This window comes from Mastacembelus armatus, chromosome 1 (assembly GCF_900324485.2).
Source record: "Mastacembelus armatus chromosome 1, fMasArm1.2, whole genome shotgun sequence".
Lineage (NCBI taxonomy): Eukaryota > Metazoa > Chordata > Actinopteri > Synbranchiformes > Mastacembelidae > Mastacembelus > Mastacembelus armatus.
The window spans coordinates 5,303,411-5,313,736 of record NC_046633.1 but is presented as its reverse complement, the minus strand read 5'-3'; the positions used below and the strand labels follow the sequence as shown (position 1 = coordinate 5,313,736).

Sequence of the window (10,326 nt, the reverse complement as noted above, 5' to 3'; positions counted from 1 at the left end):
TGCACAAATACGCTTAGCGCACTCGCACGCGCGTGCACATGCACACGCACGCTCACAGACCGAATCAGTACAAGTTGACAAGTTGTCAAGCTGCATGCAGCACAGGCTTTCTGCAGGCGCACCAGCTGGATCACTGCAGTCCGGGCAACAGCAGTGAGACAGCGCCATCAATCGCATAGCAGGAACACTCCTCAGTGCCTGTGGAGCTTTGGTCTGAGAAGCAGCCAGGATGGACTGTGCGAGGAGGGGGTTGTTGGAATCAGCGCTTCATGGCGAATGTGCCTCCACCATCAGTCACTCTGCTCTAATGTTATTATATACGGGGAGTCATAGCTGGGCATTATATTTCCAGCCCGACCCAGGCTGTTAGAGCAATGACATTAATAAGACTAATGAGAAGATTATCCCAATAATTGGTTTTAAAATGCAACCTCACACCGAGGAACTTTGCATTTGAAATGTATTATTAGCCTATTTATCATCGTGTGGGATGCCCTGAATTTCGATTCAGGAGTCTATCCACCTTTTTATGCTGACAGCAAAATTCTGATGCAAATCCACGGGCCAATTTCCAACAGAGGGAGAATACATTAATTTCTTACTGAAAATATTTTTGTAGTGTTTATTTGCTTACTACCAAACGGTGTCTTTTGATATTTTTCATAAAATAACTTGTTCAGAGCACACAAGTGGTTTGGACTGCAGCTAGACAGGGGAATATTGGGTTAAGGTGTGACAGGACAAGCTGCCCTTTGTACGGATATGACAGGTTATTGTAATCATAAGCAAAGATGAAGAAAAACACACGAAAGGTACTAGAATCCATTCATGGCAAAACGCCACATAATGGAGTCACGTATTTCCAAGGGTAGCATCCCATGCGCCTAATAGCCCAAGGGAATTTGAGCAAAACAATAATAAGTTAATATTCTACAGGCATAGCCATAATCAGCATGTACTCACAAGTGGGTGTGCGAGGTTTGGAAGTTTTAGTCAATTATTTCAGTAAAATGACGCCCATAATAGACTACCCCGAGGCTGAATGTGAAGAGGTGGTAATTTAAGTTGGGAAATGCCTTTTGGAGTTTTGCAGTTTTTCTTAAAGAATATTTTAGAACAAATTATACAATGTAGCAGCTGTAAATCAAAGGAAGCTGGTCCTGGGTTCAAAGCGGAAAGGTTTCGTCCTGCTCCGAGGCGGTAAGTAGATCCGGACGTGCGCAGCGCGGAGAGATACGCAGCAGATCCAGTGTGGGAGAGAAAGGGAGGCAGTGAGGGCAGAGAGACGCTGCCTGCTGCTGGTAGATGGAGTAACGGAGAGGAGAGAAGTCCACGTATTACCATGCCGAGATTGGGACTACATAAACTACATGCAAAACCTCCCAATCTATGAGATTAATAATAGAAGAGGTATGTGATTTGTGGTTTTTCACTCGGTGGAGCTTTTATAGTCTGTGACGGTGAGCTTTGGCATCTCTGTAACATGTAGAAAAGTTGAGATATAGGTTAGGTCGTCTATTGTGAGCAGCGGCTTGTGGAAGAAACCACTCGCTGCTTTTTTTCCTGTCTCTTTGCAGAAGTTTGGCTTTAAGGCTGAATGTCCCTTTTCATGGCTGGGAGAACTGAAATGTTATTCAGTAGTTTGTGCGTTGTTTTGTGTCGCGTTGTTTTGTGTCGCGTTGCAGACTTTTTTTCAGGCAGACTTGTGCTCGGCACACGGCTGCCATCGTCTCCTGAAGTAAATGGCCAGTTGGGGGATGGGGTTAGAAATGAAATAGTCTAGAAGCACCTAACTTATTTCTTGAAACACTTTACTTTTTTTTTCCTTTGCGAAAGCTGCTGACTGGTTAGAGGTCGCAGAGAAACCGAACTCAGCAAACGCCGAGTCCTTTAGTTGTACGTGTAAAAAAATAAAAAGCTCCAAGTTTTGGTTTAAGTTTGAATTTTTCCAATGGTCGCCTCCAGGCAGATGGTTCTTTTGTACCTGCAGGTGATAGTTTTAGATTTAAAGTGGACTATGTCACTCATTAACCCCATATAAAACATTAATAACTAATCCTCGGTCCATTCTTTTTGACACGCCAAATGTAAATAATGTGGGTTTTATGGACAACACTCCTGCGCAGATATAACAGTGTCTTGGTTTTATTTGTCTTTGTGCGGACTCCCACACAGAGCACAGGTCGTTGTAAAGCAGCTGTAAACGAATGAATCTGCAATTTTAAAGCAGTTTCAGAGTCATTTCCCCAATGGGTTTAACCATGATTACAGCCCGACGACAATGCAAAGAGCACTCTGGTGCTTGATTTAGCTCCGAAGATATTCTCTCTATTTGTGCAACGGATTGTAGTGCTGGCAAGTTGTTGTATTTCAGAGGATTTGCTCCTTGTGTAAATTTGATTATTCTGCAAAATGCTTAGCGGGCCACCAGAAATGTAGGTATTGCCTTTTCATACAAGAAAATATTTTTGCCTCAACAAGGAAATTAAAGATTTACATGTTTTCATACTGCCAGTTCTCTCTCTGAGCTCATTAAGCTGATGTTTGGATAAAAGAGGTTCCGCTCTTATGAAATGCACATAGTTGGCATCTGGTATTGTGCAGACATGGGAGCAGTGCAGGCTTAGATCTTGTCACCTAGCAGATTGCTCTATCTTGATTTCCACATGGAACTTATTTAGCCATTTACCAGCACAGCACTTTTAATAGTTGTAATCACCGTTAATTATATAAGCTATTTGTTTGTTACAACAGTAACAGTCATAATTTTTTTTTTTCAGGTGGTTCTGTGACGATCACGGTACGATAATGGGGAAGCACTTGGTTTCACTGGTGCTGCTCCTGCAGCTTCTCTGTGGGTGTGCAGGGAACCAAAGGATGGTGAGGGCTGCCTCCATGCAATTCACCCATGCTGTTTACAATGCCACCATATATGAGAACTCTGCTGCTAAGACCTATTTAGAGAGTCACACCAAGATGGGGATTTATATCACAAACCCAGCCTGGGAGATACGGTACAAGATCATCTCTGGGGACAATGAAAACCTATTTAAAGCTGAGGACTATCTGCTGGGAGATTTCAGTTTTTTGCGAATACGGACCAAAGGAGGCAGCACCGCCATTCTGAACAGGGAGGTTAAAGATCACTACGTGCTGACTGTAAAAGCTTCGGAAAGGAACACCAATTTAGAGTGTCGCACTAGAGTTAAGGTGCAGGTACTGGACACCAATGATCTGAGGCCTCTCTTCTCACCAACATCCTATAGCATCTCACTGCCAGAGAACGCAGCCATACGCACGAGTGTGGCCAAAGTCACGGCAACTGATGCAGATATTGGTACGAATGGAGAATACTATTATAGTTTCAGAGAGTGGACAGACATGTTTGCAGTTCATCCAACAAGCGGCGTGGTGACACTGACTGGCAAACTAGACTACTCTGAGACAAAGCTGTACGAATTGGAGATCCTTGCAGTGGACAGAGGGATGAAGCTGTATGGCAGTAGTGGCTTCAGTAGCATGGCCAAACTTACAGTGAGGGTGGAGCAAGCCAATGAACATGCACCTGTAATCACTGCAGTAACCCTGGCTCCATCTGATGCAGACCATGACCCCACCTATGCTATTGTGACGGTGGAGGACAATGACCAGGGACCAAATGGAGAGATAGCGTCATTGAGTATTGTGGCTGGCGACCCTCTTCAGCAGTTCAAGTGTGTGAGAACCAGTCCTGGAAGCAAGGAATATAAAATAAAAGCAGTTAAAGAGGTAGACTGGGACAGCCAGCCTTTTGGATATAACCTCACTTTACAGGCGAAGGACAAAGGCAGCCCCCCTCAGTTTTCATCTGCTAAATTGGTACATGTCACTTCTGCACAGTTCAAAGTGGGCCCTCCTATATTTGAAAAGGCCATTTACAGAGTCAATCTGAGTGAATTTGCCCCTCTTCATACACCTGTCACTATGGTAACAGCTGTGCCAAAGTATCCACAGCTAAAATATGCTTTTAGACACAAATCCGACAAGAACAGATTTACTATCAATCCAGATACTGGCTTAATCATCACTGCTGGGCCAGTCAATGCTGACTTTGCTTCCCGATTTGAGCTAGATGTGATCACCAGTGACAAAAAAGCAGCAACAAAAGTCATTGTTGATGTGATTGATGTGAATAACAATGCACCTGAGTTCCAACAGACATCTTACAAGGCGAGTGTTGAAGAAAATGCACCCATAGGGACCAGTGTGGTAACGGTTAAAGCCACTGATCTAGACAAAGAGGAGAATGGCTATGTGACCTACAGCATTACCAATCTGAGCCCTCAACCATTTGTCATTGACTACTTCTCTGGTGTCATCAGTACCTCGGAGGATCTAGACTATGAGTTAATGCCCAGGATTTACAATCTCAAAGTCAGAGCATCAGATTGGGGATCTCCTTTCCGAAGAGAGGTGGAGGCATCAGTCACCGTAACATTAAATAACTTGAATGATAATAAGCCATTGTTTGAAAATGTAGACTGTGAAGTGACTGTGCCAAGAGATCACGGTGTAGGAGAGCAGATAACAACAGTGTCTGCCATAGATGCTGATGAACTGCAGCTTGTACAGTACAATATTAAAGCTGGTAATTATCTTGATCTGTTTGAACTAAACCCAAACTCTGGTGTACTTTCATTGAAACACCCACTGAGTGAGGGAGAGGCAGCTAAAGTGTCCTTTCATAGTTTACAAATCATCGCGACTGATGGTGAACATGAGACCGTTCCAATGATCATGAACATAACCGTGATCACGGCACGCAAGCCAGTCCAGGTAAAATGCGTTGAAACAGGTGTTGCTACCATGTTGGCTGAGAAGCTCCTCCAGGGCAGCAAAATACACACACAGACTGAGCCAGATGACAACTTTATGGACATTCACTCAGTCAACCGGTATGCTCCTCAGTTTGCAGAGTCTTTTCCCAGTGTTATTGAAGTTAAAGAGGACCTGCCTGTTTGGGCCCGGATTGTACATTTAAGTGCCACAGACTTGGACAGTGGTTTTAATGGCAAACTTGTATATGTTGTTTCAGGAGGAGACACAGAAAGCCACTTCATGGTAGATATGGAAACAGGTTGGCTTTTGGTTTATTCTCCTCTTGACAGGGAAACAACAGATCATTACACTCTCAACATTACAGTTTATGATCTTGGCATACCACAGAAATCCTCATCACGCCTCTTGGATGTTAAGATTCTAGATGCCAATGATAATAGTCCTCAGTTTTTGCAGGATTCATATTCAGTCGAAATAAGTGAGAGTACACCTGTTGGGACAGAAATTATTCAGGTGGACTCAACAGACAAGGATCAAGGAGATAATGGACTTGTCAAGTATTCGATTCTGGGAGGCACAGATCACTTTGCAATCAATGAGGAGACTGGTGTGGTGACTGTGATAAAGCCTTTGGATCGTGAGCTCCATCCAGTTTATGTCTTGAAGATTGCGGCACGTGACCAGGCAGTGAATGAACCTCAGTTAGTGTCCACAGTGCCACTTAAAATCACACTGGAAGATGTGAATGATAATCCACCTAAATTTGTCCCCCCCAATTACCGCGTGAAAGTGAGGGAAGACCTTCCCATTGGTACTGTAATTATGTGGCTGGAGGCTCATGACCCTGATATTGGACCTTCCAGTCAGGTACGATACAGCCTTATTGATAATGGAGATGGGAATTTTGAAGTAGACAAACTCAGTGGTGCTCTGAGGATTGTCCAGAACCTAGATTATGAGACAAAACAGGTGTACAACCTGACAGCAAAGGCTAAAGACAAAGGGAAGCCCATATCCTTGTCATCCACCTGCTTCATTGAGGTAGATGTGGTGGATGTGAATGAGAACCTCTACAGGCCTCTGTTCCGATCATTTGTGGAAAAGGGATTTATAAAAGAGGACGCACTTATTGGGACATCAGTGATGACAGTAACCGCTGAGGATGAAGACAAAGGACGAGACGGAGAGATTCGATACTCCATACGAGATGGATCTGGCCTGGGGGTATTTACTATCGATGAGGAAACTGGTGAGTGTCTTTTCTCAGTGGCATTGTAGAGCTATGTGTTAATATCTGAAATGCACCTGGGCTTTAACTAGGTTAAAACAATTTGCATAAGGCTTATTCAGTCCTTACACTAAGGTAAAGGAGTCTTTCAGGAAATGGATAAGGCTCCTGATTCCAGTTGTTTTGTTTTTTTTTCTCCTTGGGAAACAGACAGGAAACAGACAGACCAGCTGTATTTTATACCTGTGTGGATAGTTGTGACTAGTCACTGTGGTGCTAAGAAAATCCTATATGATTTTTTCTCCTGTTGTGTTCCTACTGTAAAAATGCACACACCTTTTCAAAATAGTTTAAATTTGGGAAATGGTTAGATTAGTTTGACCTAAGATAAAAATATTCTAATAGCATTTAAAATTTGTTTATATAGCTGCAAATATATAGCTACAGTATCGTACTGATTGCAAGGGCTTTGTTGGATTGCCTATTTTACTGCAGAAAATGTGTTAATACTTGCTTAGCTATTCAGAATGACATAAACAGCTGACTCAAATTAGCTCAAAAAATCAGTCTGGAATGAGGTCCTACTCAAAAACCCAGCAATCACCTGATTTGGATGTTTTAAACCTGGCTTGCTGCCCTCCTTTTTAACCTGAACCACATTTTTGAGAGGCTTAATGTGACTTTTCCTTATTTGAAATTAAATTTCTCTCTGTGCTATACATATTTAATGTCTGAATGAGGCAGTGAAAAGAAATGCATAATAGATCAATTTTTCTTGGCACAAGCAACCTCAAAGGTTTATATCTACTTAAAAAAACTGAAAACAATTTATTAGTCTGCTGCTGACCTTCACTATTACTTTTACTAAAAAAAGTGGCTTATATCTTTAGTGTAATGTTTATGAAGAATCTTTTATTAAGATATATGTGAATTATTTGAATAAGTTGACAGGTAGCGTCTGCAGTGAACCTACTGGGAAATACTTTCTTCTGCCTGGTAAATTTAGCATGAGGCGATGAACCTTTATGAAAGATCTATCCTCTAAGGATGTTTGGCAGCTGTGGTGTGTTTGTGATTCTTTCTGTGGTAGTGGTTGTATGTCTGCAATAACATTTTGTTTTATGAACAGAAATGTGATATTTAAAGCTTGAACTAGTGACAGTTTTAACTGGTGCTTTCATGTGCTGTTTTATATTTTATTTCATAACCTCAGCACTATTTACATAGAAAATATTACTCACATGCATGTTTTGTTTTGCAAGGGATTGTGTAAATATGGGATGCAGTACACTTATATACTACAGTTTCAGTCTTAACATGCAGGCCAGATATATGATACATGCAGGTCAGCAACTGGCATCCATGCATAACTTAAAATCTTGCATAAGGTATGGATTTAGGGAGCCTGGGCTGATCTTCATCTTAATCCCAGAGGCCTATATTAAGTGATTATCAGAAGCTGCAATGATATGATTGTCCTGGGTTGGGTCCTGTTATTATGGATTACATCTGAGGTCAGTAGACAACTAAATACAGCCAAGGTGGTAATGCTCCTCCTATGATTTCACTAGATGAATGGTGTGGATTTTCGGCCACCATATGCATTTAGAGTATTATTATTTTAAAAGGAAAATGTAAGCATGGGTGCACACACCACTCTATGTTCAGTGCTCCAGCTGCATGTTGTGAATCTTAACCAGAATGTTTTAAAAAATGTTTAAAATTAGAAAACAAATTAAATGTGGTGTGAGGAAAAATGCCAGGAACCACACACCTTCATTTCTTGAATTTATTTTTTAGAGTGGGATAGAATGAGAGAAGGCAGCTCAAGCTTTTTTCCCCATTTTTCTTGGTGCGTCTAATCTTAAACTCTTGCACGTGTTTGTTAAGAGTACATAACTTTTTCAGCTATTCCTCTTATAGTGTCAGCCAAATAACACTACAACATTGCATTGTCTTGGTTGATGCAGTAAGACAGTGAGTGATTCTCACAGAGTAGATGTATCTAAGAATTCTGAACAAAGGATGTGTTTTCAAACAGACAAACAGACCCTGCTTGCCTCTCAGTTGACTGATGTTTCCAAACCTTTGCAAGGAACAAGTTATTTGTTTGTTTGTGAGACATAGGGATTAAATTTAAAATTTGGTGTCTGTGATCGCTTTTAATTGAATGTCATCCTGTTTTCATTTATGTCATTGTCGTGTAAAAGGAACCTTTTTATGCAAGCCACATCTTCTGTACATGTAGTTCCTTTTCTCTCAGAGTGCTCCGGGAGTCCATGGCAACTGTTTGCCCAGACATGCTCTCCGTTATTAAATGCTCTATGGTCACTGGTTTGGAGTCGGCCTCAGTTTTACATGGTGGGCCCTTAGAAGTCGAAAGATATGGGTTTTTAAGGGCTGACACCAGTTTTAAAGAGGAACGAGTTTCAAATGGCCATTGTAGACATTTATATGCCAGTTTCAAATGGCCATTGTAGACATTTATTTGCCAGTTTCCTTTTCAGAAAGGCTTTGCAGCTGGCTCTTCAAAACCACTAGAAATAGTTTAAAATTATGTTGGACACACGCTTTTAAGATGTTGATCAACTGAAAGTATGTCTGTAACATAATCCAAGCATACTGTATCTGGGTCAGTGGTGAATAAAGTTGTAAGGATTATAATTTCTTGTGCAGGACCACACATTCAATGTTGCCAAAGAAGTATGTGCCTTTAAAGGTCAATTATGGCAGTCTTGTAAATATAAAGGGAAATATAAGTGAAATAATTCACTTAAAACTTAATATATAAACACTACCAACGGCTGCAGTAGGATTCAGTTGAACAAGCACATGAACTCATTTTAGGTCAGCTTCCAGTGCTAGTCAGAACAGGCTTCACTAAAACAGTACTTATCATGGTGAAGCTAACAGTCTCCACTCCTCAGGCTGACACACCTTAACATCAAGCAAAAAGCAATGGGCAAGGGTGTTTTTATTGCCAATGAGTAAGTGTCTACTCATTTCCTATCTTAGTTGGTGACTAAGGGAGATTGAAATCAAGAAACTAAATCTTAATCAAAAGCTCAGGTAGACCATAGAAGGAATAGGGGAAAGCCAAAGGTGAAGTGGAAAGAGGCACCTTCACAGGAGTCCTTTTTCAGCACTCAAAATACATCACTGCACAAATTCATCACATGTGGCAGGGTTAAATAAGCCACATCAGTATTAGTATTAGTATTTTAAGGGATGCACATCCATGTACATTAGGGATGTAGCTGTCTAGTGTGGATATGTCTGTCTATAAATGAATATACTGTACTTTGGCGTACATTTTAGCCACAATCTGAGTGACTATCAAGAAACGTAGGTCACAGGATAATCAGTTTGTGTGTTGAAGAGAAAGGGTAGTGCAAGGTTTTAGTGTTATGGAGGTGGCGGCATGGAGCTAGGTACAACCTAATTTCAAAATGTGTTCAAAGCAAGTTGTCTCAGCTTGAAGTGAAATTATCCAGTATACAAGGTGACCAGAGAAGAGTGTGTTCTGTCTAGATGAGATGCAGATCCTGATTGTATAATGTATGCATTGCCCTTTCTTGTTGGATAATATATGCATTGCCCTTTCACTCGAAGCTGTTTTCAGCCTGTACTGTGAAAGTGTTCTTTGTGAAAGCAAATGAAATAGTTTGATGCACAATGACAAAATCCTGTTAGCCTGTTTTCCATTTCCACAAAAATGACTAGTCCTTCACGTCTTTTTTCTATTAAAGTAAGCAGATTTCTAAGAATAATGAAAAGACACATGCTTATAGTTTTTTATGGTTTGTCTTTTGGCATCAGCTGTGGTTTGCTAAAACAGCGAGCTCTTGCCCTCTGTCCCTAATTTTCAATTCTGTGTCTCTAAGTTTGAGATAAAAGTGGGACAGCAAAGTGGCACATGATTCCAAGTAGACTTTGCTTGAGTGCTGTTACTGTGGAGACAGGACCAGGAATGTGCAGCGGGACAAAGTTGATTGTAGGTTGCTAAATGAAAAACACACTTTCCCTGCTTAAAAGTATGTTGTTCTCTCAGTCCATTAAATCTTTTTAGAGAAACTTGAGGCTGCCTTGTGCAGAGGATGCGCTTCATTGTGTGTTAATTCATGTCATGGTATCACTCTTGATTTAAACCTGTACTGAGTGTTCTTGTTGATGTATTCCTGATGTCCATGCCCCAAGGAGCATTCAGAGATCCACAAGTACATCTGGTCATTTAATTTAACAAAATATATAATGCTAACAAGCTAGATTAACTATACAGT

General features: G+C 41.1%; 1 protein-coding gene across 3 annotated transcripts in view; it reads left to right on the top strand.

The window, feature by feature from the left end:
* The first annotated feature begins 1,077 nt into the window (after positions 1 to 1,077).
* Positions 1,078 to 10,326, top strand: part of fat1a (FAT atypical cadherin 1a) — a 70,533-nt gene continuing 61,284 nt past the window's right edge. For 2 of the 3 annotated variants that reach the window (XM_026302898.2, XM_026302896.2), the window contains exons 1-2: positions 1,295 to 1,410; positions 2,781 to 6,067. In XM_026302898.2, the coding sequence (XP_026158683.1) occupies positions 2,809 to 6,067 (3,259 nt within the window). In that variant the 5' untranslated portion in view covers positions 1,295 to 1,410; positions 2,781 to 2,808. Of the gene's footprint in view, positions 1,201 to 1,294; positions 1,411 to 2,780; positions 6,068 to 10,326 lie in introns of those variants that run through there. The other variant, XM_026302897.2, reaches the window with a different exon arrangement.